Source organism: Synchiropus splendidus, chromosome 16, assembly GCF_027744825.2.
Source record: "Synchiropus splendidus isolate RoL2022-P1 chromosome 16, RoL_Sspl_1.0, whole genome shotgun sequence".
NCBI lineage: Eukaryota > Metazoa > Chordata > Actinopteri > Syngnathiformes > Callionymidae > Synchiropus > Synchiropus splendidus.
The window spans coordinates 16300687-16321897 of record NC_071349.1 but is presented as its reverse complement, the minus strand read 5'-3'; the positions used below and the strand labels follow the sequence as shown (position 1 = coordinate 16321897).

The window sequence follows — 21211 nt, the reverse complement described above, 5'->3', positions numbered from 1 at the left end:
TTTATTCATGTTAATTGTGGCAGCCAGTCATTATTTAAATTAATTATTTGGAATATACAAGAAACAACATGGTAGAAATGGCCTGTTTTTAGAGTTTTGGAACAACGCACAATAATGAACAAAAGTCATAATAATAATAATAATAATAATAATAATAATAATAAAAGAAATTAAAAATATGACATTTATTACATATATATTTTTAGCTGTTCAAAGGGCACATATAAACAACACAGTTCACAACAACAATAACACGTAGTTTAGTGTTTTTTATTCCAGTTCCATTTTCCTATTAACTCACAGAGTCGAGTCAATGCAGAGGCGAAGACAGTGAATGAATCATTCCCTACAAATATGTGTGCACACACACACCCTTGATGTTCAGCTCATCACCGCTGCGCTCCTCACTGCACACCTCACTGCTCTTATCTTACACTTAAATAAAAACTATGTACACGTGACCATCATTCATCGCCTCCTCACATCAAACGCCAAGGTTAAATGCTCAGATATCAACATTCAGTATCTACACACAGAAAGAGTTGCTCTGCAACAAATACACGGGCTGTTTAAGATACATTCTATACACCTCCGACACCGAGAGAGAAGACGGGGAAGTTTAAATCACAGCGCTGCTGCCACATTCCGGCGCCTCACACCGCTCGAACAAGGTAAACGGAACACTGCTGCACTCGTGACTAAGCACAGACTGCGAGTCATAAGCGGCTTTGAAAGGAAAAAAATAGTCTACTTTGGTGCCCTTATAATGGAGCAAACGGTTCCCTAACTTCGCATCACTATCTGGCATGACAAGCAGGAAGGCATTTCTCATGCAAAGCTGTGGAGGTGCAGCGAACACTTGACACTTTGGTGAAACCAGATGTCTGCTACAATTGAAGAGACTAGAAAAGTGCATTGACAATGAGGCGGTTTTCTACAATCAGGGTTTGAATCTTCTCAGAAACACACGACACACAGTCCCCGGGAAGAGAGCGGACACTGGAGCGATGGAGCTCTTCCGCCGCAGATGAAGGTCCCGCGCTGAGCTTTCAGTCGGCCATGAATTGGACGAACGTCACCGGGAAGGCGCCACGTCTCATCGGCTCGCCCTCGATGTGGCCCAGCTGAGCGGGGAGAGCACAGAGGGAGAGTCAGAGGACGGGGGAAAAAGGCATCACAGTTCTTTTCAAGCGACGCTCCAGAGCCGACGCCAAGTTGCTCTGGTGGCTCAGAATTTCAATTTCAACTGCTTAAAAAAAAACTGCTTGTGGACTAGAATTCAACAGTGATCTTCCTCTACCTGCTTTAGGGGGTGAAGGTTAAATCAAAACATCATATTTTGATTTAAAGTACCATCCTCAGGATCTACTGGAGACTAGACGGAACTACTTCCAGCTCATCTACACAAGACTATTAAATCCCCAGGACATTTACCTTCCTGTTTATCTCCGTTACTTAACAGCGTTTACACCTGAAAATTACAAAGTTTTAACATGATGACTGTGTTATTGAGAACATCTGCAGCAGCCCAACGATGCTTCTATCATGTGAAACGCTTTTCTTTTGACAGACAACATGACATGAGTGGTGAGGGAAGGTCTGAGACCAAGAGGAGGAAATGAGGAGGAGGAGGAGGGAAGGACTGAGGACGGGGAGAACAGCAAGTGTGGCCGAGGGGGGAAAAGAGGGTGTCCAAATACTGACCCACCACTCCTGATCCTCTTCTCCATCCACCACGATCACCTCGCCCTCTGTGAAGGTCAGTTCATCAGGGTTGTCTGCGATGCAGTTGTACACAGCTTTCACTCGTTTCGGCCGCTGCTTCTGAAGAGAGAGACCAAGACGGAGGCTCATCATTTGTACCAGCAAAGCACTTGTTTAGGCAGCCATCTATAAAGCTTCATTTTCATTGGTCAGGTTCAGACAGCTTTTTTTTCCACAATATTTTTTAAACATTTTTCATCTAATCATTTATAATTCTATATGTATGTTAAAAAATGTTCTCATGTTATGGTATTTTTCCCCATTAAATTTCACATTTATATTTCCATGTTTTCTCACCAAAAATAATAAAATTTGAAATTTCTTCTATTTCACATTTTTTTGTACATTTAAAAATCTTTTCATTACATTGCCCCCCACATACACTTACATGAAATATTAGAGTTATTTGTACATTTACCCTCTGAAAACCTCATTAATATTGGCTTCTTCTGTTTGTGATTTCATTCGCAATAATGTTCTCACATTGCTGCAATTTTTGCGACAGAATATTTTTTATTTCACTTTTATATTTTCTGTCAGAAAAATCAATTATTTTATATTCTTTTGCTATTGCATTTTTTCCACAGAATATTTCAGACTTTTATTTGTACATTTCATTCATAAAATCTCAAACATTTTGGCATATTAGTTTTTAATTTAATTGAGAAAATATTCTCACTTAATTACATTTTGTCGTGTAATAATTGTTTCCAAAATTATTTTCGAAATATATATTTATTTTTTTTTACTCAGAAAAATCACCATTTTGTTTTTTTCTTTTTTGAATTTCATGACTTCATTTTGAATTAAATTATTTAAAATGATTGCACATCTCCCACATGATACATTTTACGTTTTTTTGTATACTTATCAAAAAAAAGTCAGCTGATTCTGTTACTAAATTCTGAATGTGTTCTCATGTTACTGCATTTTTTTCCCACAACACATTTATTTTACTTCACTCATTACTTGTATATTTTCTCTCAGAAAACCAACTTTGTCTTTTCTTTTGTTGCTAATTTAAAAGTAACAGGGACCAAAGCATAGTAACAAGCATCAGCATAGTTCCAAACTTCAACCAGGAAAACAAGTGGGCTACTTTTTAACCCGATGATAACACGGGGAAAGAATGCAGGACTTACTGGAAAGGCCTTCCTCATCATGTGCGCCGGGGGCAGAGACTGACCGATGGAGTTCTGGGGGCATCCTGGCACTTCCTTCGCTGGAACCGGAAGAGGAAACGCTGTCACCACCACGACAAACATTCCACCAGACTTCTGTGATGTTTACTGACCTCGTCGCTCCACAGATTCCGATCGATTCAGAGGTCTCTGGCTGAAGTTCTTATCGTTCCTAAAAAGAGCCGCCGCAGTGAGTAAACGCACACATTATTGGCGGCAGATTTATCACCAGCCACCAGGGGGAGATGCATGAGACAGAGGCGGAGGAGTGGAGGAGAGTTATTGCTCCAGTAGTCTGGGAGCTAATGAAGCAGCTAAGCAGCCGCCTCTTCCGTCTCTCGGGAAAACAGGAAAACAATGCAACTCTGGCAGCGCAACAACAAGACAAACAACCCTGCGGTGAAAACCAACGTTCCGGCTCATGAACGCAGTTTTCCAAGTGGAGCTGATGAAGCGGTTTTCTCACCCGGCAGGTGATTTCAGTGGAGCTGCTCTGGATCCTTGAAGTCCGGACTTTGAATGGAGACTTAAAGATTCCATCTTTGCCACTCCTGAGACACACAAAACACGTTACTGTGGTGCGTTGCATATCGATACATGCTTCCTGCTCCTGAGGCAACAAGGCTTCCATTCACTTCCTGCGTGTGTTGGTTGGAATTTAAATGAACTTTTAATGAATTTAAATGAAAAAGCAGCTTCACTAACATCAGTCCTCCTTTTTAAGAAAAGAAAACAGGAAAATTAGTTTATAACTGTTATGGCTTCTACCAGTTATCAACCCACCTTTTTCAAAAGGACATTAGGAGCCATTTATAGGCATAACTTTCAAAACTTCTTCATTCTTTGTAGTGATAGGTCGTAGAGGTTTCATGACGCAGTACTGCGGGGTTGATGAAACAGTGGCATAGTTTTCAAAGGCCACTAGGTGGCGCTCTTGGTTTAGAAAAAAATGTGAGGTTTCACCGAGTCTGCTCACGTGCAGAGATTTTACAGCAGACAGTGCCACCTGGTGGCAAAACCCACCCAAAAACCTCATCTCCCCATCACTACCATCTGCAGTAAAAGTTTCATGAAGCTTCGTGAGCGCTGTCAGGGTAATAAAAGCAGTAAATCCATACCTCCGGCGGATGTGAATCGCACTGGGGGTAGAGGAGGGTGCATGTTGGGAGGGTCCGAGGACGACCGCTGGCGGCCCATTAGGTCTAAGGAACCGGGCTTCCAGTTGTTGGATGCTGAAGACTGACCTGTCGGCTGGACTGCGAGGAGAAATCAAAGCTCTGGTTAAGACTGCTGCGTTGCCAGAGGTTTAGAAAGTGGCGGGTAATGAAGAGGGAATGTGCAGAATGCTGGAGTCGGGGTCGAGCCACTGGGCAGCGCCGCTGGTTATTTCTCCCCTGCACTTTGGCAGCGCTCCAGACAGCCACTAATGTTATTAAAGAGCGGCTCCGAAACAGATCTGAAATTCCACGATAATCCAACAAGTGCACTGCTATTAGGAGGGTAGTGTCTCACCCAGGTTCCTGGGGGGAAGCGGAGGAGCAGAAGTGGAGTTGGACAGGCCGGGTTGAGAGGAGTTGGTGTTGAGGATGGTGCCGTAGGTCTCGTTGTTGACCAGGCTGGGCAGGTAGGGCCGCTGCTTGTCTTTGATGAGGCCGACTCCATCGCGACCTGCTGGACCCGAGCCGGGCTGCTGGTGGGAATTGGTGCTCGGGGTGTAGCAGCTGACCGGCCTCTCGTCTCTGCGGTGCGGACTGGGCTGAGGGCCAAACACAGTGACGGGTGAATCCATGCGCCACAAACAAAAGAAAGACACAAAAAAGGCAAACAATATTCAGCCTTCCACCGCAGCAACTCCTTTGACATCAGCCGGATCCAACACCACTCTCCAGAGAACTTACTCAGAGTGAAAGCAGACATTCAAAGATTCTTCTCTCCGAATGAGCTAGGATCTAAATATATCCAAGACTTTCAGTTCCTAATGAGCCGCCCCGACACCCGTCATGATCTGCGACGGATTAACTGCACGAAACAAAGTGACAGATTTGGCAGCTGAACTCTTGAAGAATTTTCTGAAATCTCCTCACACTTCTTCTTCATTCAAATGAATGACACAATCCATCTGCTGTGCCACATTTTCTGCTTAGAAGCAACACCACTATAGACCTCCATCCATCAACCTCATTCCTGTCGCAAATGAGCAAAAAAACCTCCACATCTCCTGGTGTTAATGGAAGCTCTGAGTCAAGTGCAAGAATCACACCACGCAGAGCCCTCAGATCCCGGGCAGCAGTCTGGGTTATAAGCCGTCTGGTGACCCCCTTTCTACCATCTTGGCCAGCAGGATGCCAAAGACGATAGATGCTTGGGTCTTAATGCGCCTTTCTTCCTTCAGCACTTGGTCATTTATTGAGCTTTGTCTCTTTCTATTAGCTTTCCATTTTCTATATTCTATTTAAATTTAGCACTTAAAATGTCTTGTCCAAAGTTCTTAGCTCCTCCTCCATTTAATATTACCTATATAATAGCCTCTTTCTTAACTTTTTTTTCTTTTTTTTTCATTTTTACTTCCTGTCCCTCAAAACACTTGAAAGAAAACTGAAAAAATACTTTCATATTTACATGTTTTGTTATTATATTTAAACCATCAAAACCAAATTAGATACAATTTTAAATAACATATAATTTTATCAATTAAGTCTATTTTTTAGTCTCTTTTTTATGCCCTTATTTTAACCTAACAGCTCCTCATGGTGATCACAGTATTCAACGTGGCACCTCAGGGAATTCAGCTCTTAAGTGTCAGTCAAACTTGGTTCAGTTGTGAACAAAAATCTGCACCTTCTCATCCAGATCCTCGTCGCTCTCGTCCAGGTCCTCCGGCTGCAGGCACCACTCGTATTCCACATGAACATGGGCATTGAACCTCCCAGCGAGCGCTTGATTCAGCTGCTCAGACAAACCCGAACAACATGCAGCTATGAATCACGGTGGCAGGAAGTCGACAGCGAGAAGGCTGAACATCTCACCAGCTCCTCGCACTGAAGGTGCTTCAGTCTCCGCGCGATGTCCAGCGGCGTCTCCCCGGCTTCATTAGCTACGAACAAAACAGCGGTCACCAGATAATGAATGTTTCCCCCCACATGAGCACAAATTCACAGCCTGCTGTTTCACGGTGACGTGAGAAATGTGTAATTAGAGTCTTTCCCACACACAACTAGCAGTTTCCCCTCACGCGCTGCACTATTATCTGCATGTTCCAGCTCAACATCAACAGAGACATTAGTGTTGGGGAGCTTCAATGAGGATAGGAACTGAGAGCCACTCAGTCTAGACCAACAGGACCAACATCTGGGTGTATAGTAGTGAAAAAGGCAGTGAAATAGTCGAGAAAACATCGGCCTTACCGATATCTATCAAGGCTTTCCCTCGCAGCAGCAGCTTCAGACACTCGCTGTTGTCGGTCAGACAGCAGTAGTGCAGCGCCGTGCTGCCTTTGGACGTCTGCTTGTCCAGATTTAAGCTGAATGAGAAAAAGAATGAGGGTGGAGTTTCAGCAGCAGAAGAAGCTGAGTCAGCGCGTACCTGTTCTGGGTCAGGAAGTCGACGATGTGCAGCGAAGTTCTGTCCACCAGCCGGACGGCCAGATGCAGGGCCGTCTCGCCTTGCTCCTGGATTAGAAAGACAGAAAACCTGATGTAGTCACGGCACAGATTCAACCTGAGCATGAGGGCACTGACGTGTCCGTTGGCCAGAGGGATGGGCTCCATCAGCTCCACTCCCTCAGCGTAGACCTGGATGAGGGAGAAGATGTCGCGAGCTTTGACAGCCTCACAAAGCGTGTGGAGCCGCGACGTCGAATCGGGACACTTCTTCCTTGCGAACCGCTTCTCAGTGTATTTGGCCACGATGAAGTCTTTCCTCACCTGCCTGGTAGAGGGCGCCATCAGGTCAAGACGCTTCTCTAATGATCCATGTGTAAGTGAAGGCCAAGAGAAACACTTACATGTTACTTGCAGGATTTGGCTTCACCACATTCTCAGCCAATAAACCAGCCTCCATGATTTCGTTGAAGCCAGCATTCCCCACATTCTTGGCCAGCTGTTGAGAGCACACACACCCTTAGCATAACGTATGAATCAATTTCTCTGTGAGGTCCATTACAGACACTTCAGCGCCAACTTTTCAGCGTTAAATAAATATATATATATTTTTTAATTTCTATTGAAAAAATATTCTTTTATAAATTCCATTTTTTTAGTTTCTATTTTTTTCTTATTAATAAAAAAATGTTTAGCCCAAAAAAGTCAGACAAAAGCTCAGCCTGCTAATGCATTAATACTAGCACGCCACACTCGAGTGTTAAAGCAGGGAACGCAATCACCACTGGAGCTGTTTAATCTGAGATGTCCCACAGACGGTAAATCTTTAAACGGAGCTGCGATTAAATAAACCAAACTAAATCAGGGCTTCCTGAAGGTGCAGGGACTTTAGACGTCTTAGGTTGAAGAAGAAAAGAAAGCTGCCAGCTCTTCATGACAACTGAGTGCACTGGAAATCCGAAGAGACTTGTTGGATTTTTATAGCTCATTATATTACAAAATCTTTTTTAGTTCTTGCTCAATGTTGCCAGTTTAACAAACAGACTTTGGCACATCATAGAGCCCATATTCTTTTGAGCTATCAGGGAGAAGAAGCAGGTTTTTACCAAGAGCTCTGAGGTGCTCAGCACGTCCAGTGTGAGCGACTGGATTCTGGAGTAGTGGACCCCCAACTCCCTGTGAATTCCCGAGCATTCAATGCAGGTCAGGATTCCTAAATTGGTCGACAACCAAGTTGGATCTAGGAGAGAGAGACAGGGGCAAAAACAATTAAATGTTAATGGCGGTAGCACCAAGAAATTCTTTCTGAATCAGCTTCGATGTGAAAATATCTAAGGTCAGGAAAACTCAATGCCACCAGACTCCAAAAAAAGGGAAGAGATGAGCGGTGACGTTCATTCGCATGTGAATTATCACCATGTGTACAGGAAATGAAGCAAAGTAGAACATGGTAGCAGCTAGACATATCAATAAATGAGTTGAACCCCCTTTAAAAGGGGGGGAAACAAAATAAGCATTTACTCTTGACTTCAATTGCAGCAGTGCATTATGGGACTTGAGCACTAGCATGAGCAGTAGACGCTCTCAGATTGTTTATAATCATCAGGTTCAACCCTAAAAAAACATTATTTATCTGTTTCCAACATGCGGTGATACGTACTGGGCGCTCCACAATCACAGCACACGTCGTTCCCCGTCATCCTCTTCACTTCCCCCAGGATGGCCTTGGTCAGTTCCTGGACAATGTTGTTCTCCCCAACATGCTGGTCTCCTTTAAAAGCCTGATTCAACGCTTCCTCTTTGCTGTTCTGCAGCACTGATATCCAGCTGCAGAGCGCATGGAAGACAACAAATCTTAGTTCAAGCAGGTGAAGACGGCAGAATGTGTTTCCACATCTGGAAAATAAAAGGCGAATAACTAGCAGGAGATACTCACATCTGACAGTCCTGCTCATCCTCAGCTTGAAAGTGATACGTCCTGTCATCTTTAGAAATAGATAGAAAAACACTCATATTACATCAATACCAGGATATTAAAACCGCTCCTACCACAGCAGTACTTCGGTTACATTTCTTTGTCAGGCAGGAAAAAGAGAAATAAAAACGTACGAGAAATCAGGTCAAAGCTCCTCTTCTCCTCAGGGTTGTGTTTCACTTGACACGTGAGCAGGTTCAGTTTGGCGGGCGGTCGGTTCGCCTTGAGAGGAGCAAATCAAACACGTCACTCGGGGATCCAACTAAAGCCGCGCACTGAACACGACTGGACTGTGGGAACTCACTGTGCCGTGGGAGATGGTGAGGTAGCCGTTTCTCGCCGTGCACTTCCTCTTCTGCCACACTCTCCTCAGGCTGCAAGACACACATCTGTCAACACAGCTCTGGAAAAGTCAATTACAGAAAGCATTATACGAACAGAGAACGATTCATATCTTAGGGCCGGGTACTTACCACTGCGAATCAGCACACAAACACACAGCGTTCTCGTCCATTCAAATGAAAGCAAACAAAGCTCACCCGTCGCTCTTCTTGTAAAGAAAGCTGCTGCGCTCCGTGCCGTGCTCCTTGTTGCCCTGCGGCTGGTGGAGGCTGTAGGTGGTACTGGGTCGAATTTGGGAATCCTGAGCAAAGAGAAAAATCCAAGCTTCAATCCACTTAGATTTTGATCCTTATAGGTTACACAAGATTAGGAGGGTTTGTGAAACACAACAACCACAAAAGCCACGTTTTCTCAGAGCAACACATCCACAGGTGTTGATGAACAACAGAACCAAAGGTAAAAAAAAGCAGATGCAGGGGAAATAAGGCTGGATGGAAAGAGAACCAAAACCACCACATGTTTTTAGGTTGTCCTGAAATCCACTTACTCTCCTAGACTTGTTTCGCAAAAGAGGCAGGCATGGAGAGAGGAAGAGAACAACCTTGAGTGGAGAAGTTTGCCTGTGATTTAACAGGTCAGTGAGCCCGGAGCTCAAGTCCAGGGATGCGAGCTCGCAGGGTTAATGACGAGGCCAGACACCAGTGGAAACACAAGACCTCATTTGAGACTTGGCTTACCTCCTTCTGCTCCACCTGGAGGCCAGACTTCAGGACGTCTCTTAACTGAGTCAGCTGCTTCCGCTCCTCGTCCTGCACCTGCTTGATCTGTCATCATAGGCGAAACAAAATTAGCCAATGCACATTTATCGAATCAACTTCTGCAGAAGGAGGGTTTAATCGCCGCCGTCGCTCACCGTGTGCAGATCTGAGGCCAGTTTTTCAATGGAGGGTTTTAAGTTGTCTACAGCTTTCAGACCATCTTGGAAGAAACTGAGAAGGAGCAGCTTTTATTAAACTGTAGTTGATGAAACATCAGAAGCAGAGGTCGGAAATATCATATAAGGACAGTGTCGTGAAGGGGCAAATTTTTTTAATAAATAAATATTGTTTTAAAATATATAAATAATAAAATAAAATATTTAATTGCAACTATTTATTAATGATAAAAGAAAAAAGGAAAGATGTGGGAAAATTAAATACAATGCAGGAAAATGTATTTTAATTCATAATATTAAATATACGATTCAACTGTAGTCCAAATAAATCAATCCACATGAGGGATAAACAAACAAATTAAAAAAAACAAATACGTACATGTCAAAAAAAAGTCTATAGGACAAACAAAGGTCAATAATTATAATAAAATTAAATTAAAATTAACAATAGCAAGAGAATGATGGTATTATTGAACAAGATCAGAAAAAAATAGGAGGAAATGTATTTTTAACCACAAAAATGAAGGAACAATGAAACAAAACAACAATTTGGTTAAAATATTTTTTAAAGAAAAATCACACTGTTTTGGTGGCAGCTTATGTCATGCATATGTATCTGTAAAATAAGTGCTATGTAAGATTAAACGATAGAAAAAAGAAAGAGAATCAAAAATTACAGATTAAGGGGATTTGAAATTGAAATTTTAGTCTATTGAAAAGCAAATTAAAACAGCTTTAAATTGTTTTTACGGTGAACTAATGTGAAAACTAAATTGAATAATAACAAAATAAAAATCATTTATACAAAACATTACTTCTTAGTTTAACCTTTTCACTCATGAGGCCCAGATGAGTACTCCAACCTGGCCTGTACCATCAGTTATTTAAATACCAGACTGTGCTGGTCAATCTAAAAGCAATACGGTGAAACCTGACGATCATATAGGTTGTATTTGGAAGCATGAAATGACTTACTTGCACTGTGCGTGGAAGTACTTGATGAGGTTCTGCAAAAGGTCCACTCCCTTTTTGATTTTAATCTCATTGACTTTCAGCAGATACTGAAAGACACAAACCGAGATCTTTGCTGTAAGACCAGCTGTCTAAAACCTGAAGATTGAACATGGAGCATGCCCATTATGTCCGTATATTTGGACCAGGCAGGACTAACAATGATATAGATATCAATAGAAAATGTAGCAATGACCCCTCGCCCCCTCCCTCACTTCCTCAAACCTGCTGCAGGCAAACCATTAAATTTATGGCGCAGGACCAAAAAAAGAAAAAATCAATCCAGGCATCCATCAAAAGCACAGACAGGCTTGAGTGGCCAACACTGACCTCGCACATCTGCAGCTGGAAAAACCTCCTCTCCTTCTCCATCTCTTCAGCGATTTCCGCTCCACTGATCTCCGTCCGGATCATCCCGTGCTGCCTGGCGTGCTCTTTTTTCTCCTTCTCGATTTTGGTTCTGTGGAGGAGAGAAGAGTCACACAGCTCTTTAAAAAGAGGCTGGAGCATCTGCTGCCATAAAGTGCAGGCCGTTTTGATTAGTTTAGACAACGTACACGGCTGATTATGCTTACACAGGTTTAGACCCTGTTTAGAACTTTGATGATTTCAACTGATGAAGCCAGCCCTGCCAGCTTAAACATACTGTACCACGGCCTCAACACAGAGTAATCAGTGCAGATTGGGGAGAAAAAACAAAATAAACACCAAGCAGATGCAGTCAGGAAACATACCAAACTAAGTACGGAGCCTTTACATCCAACATTCTTTCTCACAGCAGACAGATCAGACACCTGAACACTAAGCCTACTCCATTAACACAGTCTCTTTGCCATGTTCTCTTTTTAAAATGTACATGTAATATTACTTATTTTCCATGAATGCATTTTATTGTCTAAATCGAACCAAAGCAAGTTGGTTATAAAGGAAAAAACAGATTCAGTTCTATGAATAAAGACTGTTAAGAGTCTATTTTACATGTAGAAATAAACACATTATGGTGAACAAGGGCGTGAGGCAGGGGACATTCAGACAGGTCCCCAGTCCAAGCAGCAGGTCACATGTCCACCACTCGCACTAACTTACTCCAAAAGAGGTTTTCAGGTCACAAATTGAGAGGAAATCAGAGGCTGAACAAAGCGCTACTATCACCTCCGCTAAGGTGTCAGCATCAAAACTTGAACAGATATGAATAAAGATTTTCAGGGAATGTTTAAGTGATAAAGAGCAAAGGCATATTTGGGCTTCATAACATCTTCTAGGTTTAAGACAAAATAAAGTCAGACAAATGGTGTATGTTGTAAATCACAGCATGGATGGGTGTTACATCTTATACTATTATTAACAAACTATTTTGAGGGTCTTAATTTATGGTTTAAAAATCATCCACTTTTGAACCAGAAACCTGACCAGATTTTTTTTTTACGTTACAATAGAATTCTGGAGTATAAAAACTTTTAAGGTTGGCGAGATCAAACCACAAAAGCCAGACATGAATCGATTCCCGCTAGTGTGAACATGCGTCCATTCGCTCCTCTGACTGACTCAGCACATTCGTATTTAGCTCAGATTACGGCAGCAGAGCTGTGACTAACGGTCAAACACATGTTCCCCAGACTTTCTGGCTGCTGGCCAGACTGACAGAGGCCACTCCTGATGATCCACTCAACACCTCAGACAATGTAACGCGCGATGACAACAAATGTTTCAGTCGGGGTCAAAATAAATTCACAACAGTGATAAAAATACGAAACTTTTCATAGGAAGGACCAATCGGCAAGACATCAAATATGTAGCAAGCGTTTCAGCCCATATAAAACTAACCCTCTTCCATCAACAATAATAAATATATTCATTTTAATCTGAGTTCAATAACTACTGAAGACACCATCGACATATTATACAGCAGAATTATGTCCTGTAAAGGAACAATAAAGTTTGAAAAGAAGGGAAAAAGCAGGAGCTTACACTTTAGTTTCATAGTCCTTCCAGGCTTTATCAAAGGGCTTTTTCAGATCCTGTGAAAACACAACAAGTTAAATAACTCAGGAGTGTCTACATTAATACAGAAAACACAAGACACTATTAAATTCATCTGCAATGTTTCAACACAACTTATATATTTGTGAGCAAACTGAGTGATTAGATTTGCCAAAAATGTTAAATATGAAAAAAAAATCATTCATATTGAGGCGGCCTGATGAGTCAGTGACTGAGACACCAAAATATGACGGACAAATAGTCAGAATTATTTATAGATTTTAAGGAGTGTTTTCTCAATTTCTGTGGCAGGAAATACACCAGGCAAACATAAAATTAAACTCATACAATAACAAAACCAGAAAGAAAGATTAGACTTTGAAAAAAACCAGTCAATAAAACTAAAACCTTTATACATAAAGATATGTTAGGATGAAGTATAACAGCAAATATTTGCTCAACACACTTGAAAGACAAAATAATCAGGATGAGAGCTCTGTGATCCCACTGCGGACCGTCACTGTGCAAGGCTCCACCTGCCTGCTTCCTACTAGATCAAGAAGCCTTCGATGTTTACACCCACGGCCTGAGGGCAGGAACCACCAGGGAGAGTGAAGCATGAGAGACCATAAAAACCCAATGAAAGCAGAGGAATGTATTGAAAACACTTCTGTTCAGTCAGAGACTGAAATAGAAAACCAAAAAAAAGCGGATCAAACATTGTTTTAGAAGACAAATGGAAGGAAACGTCTGAAACAGTGGAGCGGGGAAAACTGCAACACCCGCTAAAAATATCAGACAACAAGTGTAGAATAGGTCGCGACACGGGCGAGAGAGTCCCTGAGGGACCGTGAAGCTCTTAGAATTCGGCTTCCAATCTGGGCTGTTGGAATCTCATGCCCTTGATAGTGACCTTCACTCGCAAACATGTAACCACCTCATAGAAACGACACAACTCCAGGAAAAACAGCAAAATGCTGCTCTTTCCCCCACTGCTGTGCTGACGGTGCAACCAGGTCAGCAGCAGTGAAGAGCCACTCCATCGTGGTTTGGGAAACTCAAGCAGAAGTGGACAGATGTGGCCTGTGAATGGAATTCTGAAAAAAGGCCCGTCCTCCTGTCTGTCAATTCTTGACAGATTTTAAGTACCAATGTGACCTCAGAATATCCAGTACTCGTCCACTAAATAAATTCAAGTTGCTGGTCCTTACAAAATACACAATATTTCTGAAGTTAAATGTTTATGGTTGAGTGTAATCTTAAACACTAGATGCTGATATCCCGACATGCCTTTACTCGACTGATCGATAACCTCGACAATAAGCATTAGTGGGTGGCGTACGTGTGTTCGCCACCCATTGAACCGTAATAACCCGACTCTATACAGCCCAGGCGCCTCCCGTCGCACGTCTTACTTATGCAAACACACGGCATCCTGCGGTGCCTATTCACTCTAAAGTCCGGATGGTTACGTGCTGATTGTGGTTCAGAATAACAGAGTCTGCCTGCTGGTCAATACGTAGCGGACGGAACGGTCAGCCGCTGGCATGACATCATCCAGCCGGCCGACCGTTCTGAAACCCCCTTGTTAGCGGAGTGATTGTGCTCAGCACATTCTCCACTGATGAAATGTGTTTTTCTTATAGAGAACTTTACAGGGAAAATAAAGCTGGGCTACAACAGTTCCTTCTTTGCGGGTTAAAAAAAATGAATCACACTATCATAAAAAGCAGCATCAGCATAGTTCATTGACTTCAGTGGGAGGATTATTAGCACTCGATGTGTGGGAGCCTCATGAGATTTCCCCATCAACTTTCCGACTTCTTGCGTAACTTTTTCCAAGTCCGTCGAAATCTGTCTTTATCTGTTTTAGCAGCTCAAAAGATTCCCTTCCAACATGGTGACAGCCATTTCCACCAACGACTCATGTTCTCGCTCCCTGAAGACAAAACAGGCCTTCAAGCAAGTCTGGACTTCGTAACGGCTTCCCCTCAAGTGCTTCCCCTCAAGTCAACCAAATGTTTACCCTCCAAGTTAGGAGGACGATGTGGGACACTCTCACTGTTGCCCCACGTTTCTTGGTAGAAAAGGTGCCTTTTACGACCCTATGAAGCGCCATCTTGTGGCGTAACCCAGGACTCTCACCAAGATTTAGTGGGTCTCACAGTCCAAGAGTCCTTCCCAACTTGTGTCACATTAGACTATTACAACAGCAGAAAACTCTTGCCAAGCTTTTCCCAGCACAAAAAAAAAAAATTCAAACAGCCCCTATGCTGCTAAATATTGGGGAGAAGCCTCCGTAATCCTGACTCCAACTTCTTTATTTCTCATGTGTTGGACAGTCCACAGATCGGCATCAGGAAATGTCGCAGGAAGGAAACATTGGATTCAGTTGAAAACTTCCAACGAGGATTTTCATGGAAAATTTAAGGAATCCATCCGAGAAAAGGGAAGAATTGCACCCTGGGACTTGCGTGTAAGATAGGGAAGAAATAATGCGTGTGTAATGATGTGGATTTCATCCCCAGAAATAAGCATTTAAAGTGTCCTGGACTTTCAAAGAGAAATGTCTCATTTAACGCTTCTCATGAGCAGTGCATGGTCATGTGACTTGATTTGAGAGGCAGCGATTAGACTTGACTTTTTAATCGGCTTGTCTGCCAGCCTTACCCATTTAAATGAGGGGCTGAAATGATCCCGCCGTTCTCTGATATGGTTTGTTTCGAACGATTACAAGCTCATTAGCTGCATGTTATTCCGATAATGAGGCGCACCGGAGGGCAAAGGAAAGAGCCGTTCGGTGTTCGGGGAGTCGGGGCTGTCAGAGTTGGAGAGCAGGAAAGGGCAGCTGGGGGGTGGGAGGGGATCCAGAGCACGAAGGAAAAAAACAAAATGGAAAGACAAGGGGTAGAGGGATGGAGCAATTAGATAAGAAAACAAAAGAAGGAAATAGTGAAGCACAACTAGTTCAAAGGTCAACTGAGAGACATGGCGCAGCAGGTCAAAGGGATAAGTGGTGTTTCTATAGTAACCAGACTCATCAGAGCGCAGGACCAACTGCGCCATAACTCAGCGGCGACCGCAGATAATGACGCGCTAAAAGAGCAAAAGGCTGCAGACGACTGAGGACGGAGATGACATTAAGGATGAGGAGAAAATGTCACAGAGATGAGGAGCTAGACTTGGACTCAGACAGCTTCCAATTCTAATATTTAACATGAGTTTTAAAGCATCATTAGCAATGTGCTAATGTAGGTTACGCTTTATTTATTTATTATGATGAGCAATGTTATTAATATTCATCATTATTTACACTCAAGTTTTGGGAACTATAATCTGGAGAGTATTCCAAAACGCCCAGGTGGAACCTGACCCCCTGAATTAAGAAGTGAGTTTGCCCGATTTGTTTGAACACTTCTCCGGACACTCTCCCGCTGAGTGACGGCAACAGACGGCCGTCTCGACTTACCCCTTTGATTCCCTTCAAGTCTCCTTTCAGCAGGCTGTCCAGGGGGAACGTGATGATGTTGTTCATGTTTTGAAACTGGAGAAGGAAAAAAAACAGAAGAGAGTCGGTGAACTCTGACCGCAAGCCGTTTGAACCCGTGAACCCACGAGGCGTCAAACACTGCCCCCGACAAAGCCTTTAGGTCAGCAGTGGGAAGAGAGGAAAAAAAAAGACTTTTGCATTGTAGTCACCAACAAAAACACATCAAGGAGACACACACTTATTTGACTCTTTTTTTAGGACATTTTTTCACATAAGTGATAAATATTAGGACAGAAAGATGAGGCTTTATTAGCAGATTGGGTTGCTTGGATTAATAATAACGCTGTTCAATAAAGCTAACCTCAGTGAATACACTTAATAAATGCCATAAGGAATCTTCTTCAGACACTGTAGGCAAAAGGTTTAAGGTGCAAAAACACATGCCGAAATCCAGAGCAGACAGTAGGCTGCTGTTCTTTAAAAAATTAAATTAAAAAAGTGTTGAGATAAGACTAAGAAAACATTTCAGGCTCGAGGATTTAGTGCAGGTTGAAACTAAGTCCACAGATGAAGACAGACCTCACATGGCGGTGTTGTCCTACGCACGAGAAACGATGTGAATATGAAGACTGGAGATGTATCCTTTTACATGATAAGATCTCCACAGGTTTGGTTTGGCTTGGCTTTTGCTTGACGGAAACTAGAGTAATTACTGTGATATTACCGGCACAGCGGGTTCAAATTCTGATACAAGTCGACAAATGTTTGGGTAAGAGAGTGACATATTGCTTGACTACAGATAGAAATGCAAGAAAAGTTGGCGCCACATTGTGTATGGACATTTTTTGAAAGTATTCAGTATTGTAGTATATAAGTCAGTAAGTTCTGTCCCCAGTTTTCAGTGAATTTATGTATTTACAAAGCTATTTTGGAGGTTTAGAGTGACTCCCATCTCAAACCCACCAGGTTCTTGAAGAGGGCAGTGAGCTCCTTGGTGAAGACGGAGAACTTCAGAAACGCCGATCCCAAATCTGGATCGTCTCTGTAGACGCAGTTTTCGCCGAACTTCTCCAACGCTTGTGTGTACTGCTCTTCGTTTTCGACATGGGCTGAAACCAAACAAAAAAAATCTGAGGTTAGTCGAAACATCCCTGGGAATCAAACCAAGGTCTTTCACTCTAATAGAAACAAGTCAAAAATCAATGTTTATTAATAATGCAAGACGGCCTTTTTTAGGATCCTTTCGCTGACCGTGCGAGGCTTCAATTACAGCAGTCGTTCAGAGACACTTTTGTCAGTCGGACTGCCTGTCAATGAATAACCTTCATAGAGCATTTGACTATCAAACAAATGCTGTGTTGGCGCATTAATATTTCAACAGCAGCTTCAAGTCATGTCCATTACCAGACTACAAATACACGCCCCACACTTGTTCTCAATGTCTCTCCTCTCCAGAAGCCCAAACCATGTGACCTCCCAAACTTGAAAGTCATCCTCCTGCGATTTACTAAAAGTCAAATGCACGCTCAGCACTAACATTCCATAATGCATTGCAACAATTGAAGCACTCTTCTCAACATTGGTGCCTGCTTAAAAAATGTGTTGCACAGAAACATGGCAAAACTAACATAGATAAATCAATATCTGACAGAATATAAATATAACTTTATTTTGTTATTTCAAGTTTTAACAACTTTCAAATGTGGTACGGATTAATGGGAATTAAATGTCACACGAAATCACATGGAAAGTCAGATGGACGGATGTAGTGAAGCCATCAGGTGGACGACGGGGCAAATCTGAAGTGTGAAACACAGCGTAGAGGAACTGTTCTCTCGGGTCTCTCAGCCTGTCTAAAGACTACCTAATCTACCCCGAGCTCCGGCCCAGATGATTCCACTTAATATACTTCACGGCAGGCTGGGCAGCTGACAACAGCTAAAGCCACTGGGACAGCAGCGGAGCGCAGGATGGAGCAGAGGGGACCGTTGCCATGACAACGCTAACCAAGGAATATGACAGAGAGAGTGTTTGTGACGGGGGGTGGTGTGAATGGCGCACGAGATAACAGTTCTGGAGGTGAAAAGATGAGGTGGGTCCAAAGATAAAGCCCTGGTGTCTCCCACAGCGGAGATACTATCATGTAATGAAAGGGGAATTCAAATGGACCTGATGTTTGTGATTGTAGGAGTCAATATAAGCTGACGATGAAGATTAAATTCACAAGTAAGGTGGGAAGTAACCTTCATTTTACAGACATTTCCAGGTCAAATACACAGATTCATAATAAAGCAGATGCAATATTATTCAATTGTACTTGCCTCAATTATGTAAAATCGTTAATGAAATTCAATTATTTATTTCATATACTGTTGTTACATTTGTATTTTAAAGAACATGCTTAACATTATATACCTCATACCCTCACTCTTGAGCCAGTGTTTTGATTTCTCCCCAGTAACTTACCATTTACCACAGACTATTGAAGAATGAAGTGTCTACACAGCAATTCAGTTATTCATTAAACCAACAAAAAATATTTTGTCTTCAGCCAGTAAGCCTCAGAGTTGTGCTGGATTCTAGTGTATGCAAAGATTTGGAAGAAAACTTTCCAAGTGCAAGTGTCATACGGCAGACAGATGCAGCAGAACTACAGGAATGAGGCCAAGAAATGAAGTACAGCTGTGAAATTCCTGCATCAGAACATGAGCTACTGTGAAATACTTTTTCCACTTGGAAGAGTCCACGAGCAATACGGTATATTGTGTATTCTCCAGCAACATACCGTTTATGTTGTGCTGAATTATAAAGGTCTTCTGTCCAAATTTAAAATATGAGGGAAGGTTACTTTAGAATGAAAGTGGAATTGTATAAATAATTTTGTGGTCAGGATTCCAAATATAATAAAAATAATAATAAAGAACAAATTCTGAACTAAGAATATTAACTGCCAAGTAAATAATGTATGTAACAAAATGTTTACAATAATAATACAATAAAAAAGAAAGTGTTTTGTTTTTAGCTGTAGAAGAAGAAAAAAATTCCAATGATGGAATCCATCTATAATGAAGTCTAAAGATGTTATTAAAACTGTTGGAAAGCAGTTGTATTTTGCATTAAATTGTGGAAGTTTGACTCCGGAAACTAAACAAAAACGAAGCCTTCTAACTGACCATCACAGTGACCCAGACAGCATCCTAGCATCAGTTTAATCAATAAGAATGTCTGTGTATGGCAACAAACAAGCCGCGGGTTAGTCATGGAAGAGGAATCCCTCTTCTGTTCAGATGGAAACGTTCTCACAATGGCTCCCTTCACATGAGGCCACTTCAGTGCAAGTTTGATACTCAGAAGATTCAAATAGAAAACTGGAGGGTGAACGTCGATAGCTAAAATCGCATGAGTGATTTTGATTTTATTTTATTTTATTTTTTAAGATTAGACATTTGACAGAGGTTGTCTTCATGTCTTCTGTCTGCGAGAACAGGACCAGACTCGAAATTGAAGTTTCTCTGCTGCATTATTTAGTATCTCCCTCAAGTTTTGGGTCCCACCTCCACGCAGCAAACGCAGAGCCGTCTCCTACACTTTACTGTTCCGCAGCTTTCTGCCATCCTCAGCTCAGCTCCTTCAGAGGTTGGAGAAGCTGCTGCTGGTTTATTCATCAAAACCCTCTGTTCTCCGCCTGACAGCATGAAAGCTCCCTGCATGAGTGTGAACGCTCCTCGCTGCACTTCATACCCAGGCATTGATCGATACCCGCAATGTTAGCTTAATATTGTTTGTTTTGCTCAAATACGTTGCCAAACGGAGTTACCGTTCCCTCTTCCATCATCATTAACGCTCCTCGTGGCTCAGACAAAAATCTTCTTCTGGGCTTGACACGGTGTCATATCACAGTCTGTGCTGAGGCTCCCCGCTGTGCCCTCATTACTCCAACATTCTCCATCGCTTTCTCTGGATCTACACTTTTATATCGCCTGCGGCCCTTTACTCAGATGAAGATGATTTTCAAATACTTGAGATTGTGCGGTGTTTCTCCTCAACTTAAACAACCCTCTTGCTATGGCACTTCTCACTCAAGACCCACTTTATTCAAGTCTTGAAATATGGCTACCAATGTAGCTCCAGTGGAACCCATCTATTTAACAAATGTCACTCCACATTTTTACGTTTACTGATTTTATTTTCTTCACATGGAAAGTGCAGCTTCATTCAGCATCCAGCACTGGTGATATTTCACACACATAAATCTCAGCGATTGCAGGTGAAAACCATTGGCCTCCAACAGAGTTGAAATGTTGCTGGTGGGCTCAGCCTCTCTTGATAGTCCACCTTGGCCACACCTACTCTCTTCAGTGGTTGTCTTCCTCCTGTGCTTTCACCCAGCACCGACATTTCTAGCATTCTTCATCCCACATGCTCCCCATCTCTCCACTCCACGTGTCCAAACCATCTGGCCTCACTAACTTTGACTACACTTGAGCTGTCGTGTCTAATCCCAGCCACTCCCAATGAGCATCTTCAACTCCGACACATCCAACGCTGCAGCAGCCTCTGACGCAGACCATTGGCAAAGCGGCCCTTTTCCCTGTATTTTTACGGCCCTCACGAGCTCAGACTAAATTGTTCAGACCATTTTTGTCACATTTCTTTTTCAGCTATTATTAGCTTGCATATAATATCACAGCTATAGCTAATATAACATGTTCTTGTTTTAAGACAAACTTTTGTTTTCGTCTTTTGCCATTTTGCTTTGAATTAAATTGTCTTTTTATCTGTCTTATTTGTCTGCTTTGATTCTGAATTATATTCAAATAAAATATGTATAAAATGAAACATTTTTATCATATTATATATATCACATTAACACTTCCTAATATGCTTACTTTTTTCTTTCTTTTTAGGTCCATTCAGTCAGTGTTGCTCAAGTAT

At 42.3% G+C, this 21211-nt stretch overlaps 1 protein-coding gene across 6 annotated transcripts in view; it reads right to left on the bottom strand.

Moving 5' to 3' along the window:
* Window positions 1–239: 239 nt before the first annotated feature.
* asap2a (ArfGAP with SH3 domain, ankyrin repeat and PH domain 2a) overlaps window positions 240–21211 on the bottom strand; it is a 33221-nt gene continuing 12249 nt past the window's right edge. The window contains exons 3-29 of one of the 6 annotated variants that reach the window (XM_053845177.1): window positions 17240–17385; window positions 16256–16330; window positions 12775–12824; window positions 11137–11266; window positions 10771–10856; window positions 9775–9850; window positions 9599–9685; window positions 9059–9162; window positions 8824–8893; window positions 8654–8741; window positions 8481–8529; window positions 8205–8371; window positions 7651–7784; window positions 6949–7043; window positions 6683–6872; window positions 6528–6613; window positions 6350–6465; window positions 5972–6039; window positions 5784–5891; window positions 4458–4701; window positions 4064–4201; window positions 3412–3496; window positions 3059–3117; window positions 2907–2986; window positions 1705–1824; window positions 1435–1471; window positions 240–1124 (exon numbers count right to left, since the gene is read on the bottom strand). In XM_053845177.1, coding sequence (XP_053701152.1) covers window positions 1466–1471; window positions 1705–1824; window positions 2907–2986; window positions 3059–3117; window positions 3412–3496; window positions 4064–4201; window positions 4458–4701; window positions 5784–5891; window positions 5972–6039; window positions 6350–6465; window positions 6528–6613; window positions 6683–6872; window positions 6949–7043; window positions 7651–7784; window positions 8205–8371; window positions 8481–8529; window positions 8654–8741; window positions 8824–8893; window positions 9059–9162; window positions 9599–9685; window positions 9775–9850; window positions 10771–10856; window positions 11137–11266; window positions 12775–12824; window positions 16256–16330; window positions 17240–17385 — 2657 coding nt within the window. In that variant the 3' untranslated portion in view covers window positions 240–1124; window positions 1435–1465. The remainder of the gene's footprint in view (window positions 1125–1434; window positions 1472–1704; window positions 1825–2906; window positions 2987–3058; window positions 3118–3411; window positions 3497–4063; window positions 4202–4457; window positions 4702–5783; window positions 5892–5971; window positions 6040–6349; window positions 6466–6527; window positions 6614–6682; window positions 6873–6948; window positions 7044–7650; window positions 7785–8204; window positions 8372–8480; window positions 8530–8653; window positions 8742–8823; window positions 8894–9058; window positions 9163–9598; window positions 9686–9774; window positions 9851–10770; window positions 10857–11136; window positions 11267–12774; window positions 12825–16255; window positions 16331–17239; window positions 17386–21211) is intronic. The other 5 variants (XM_053845175.1, XM_053845178.1, XM_053845176.1 and 2 more) reach the window with 5 other exon arrangements.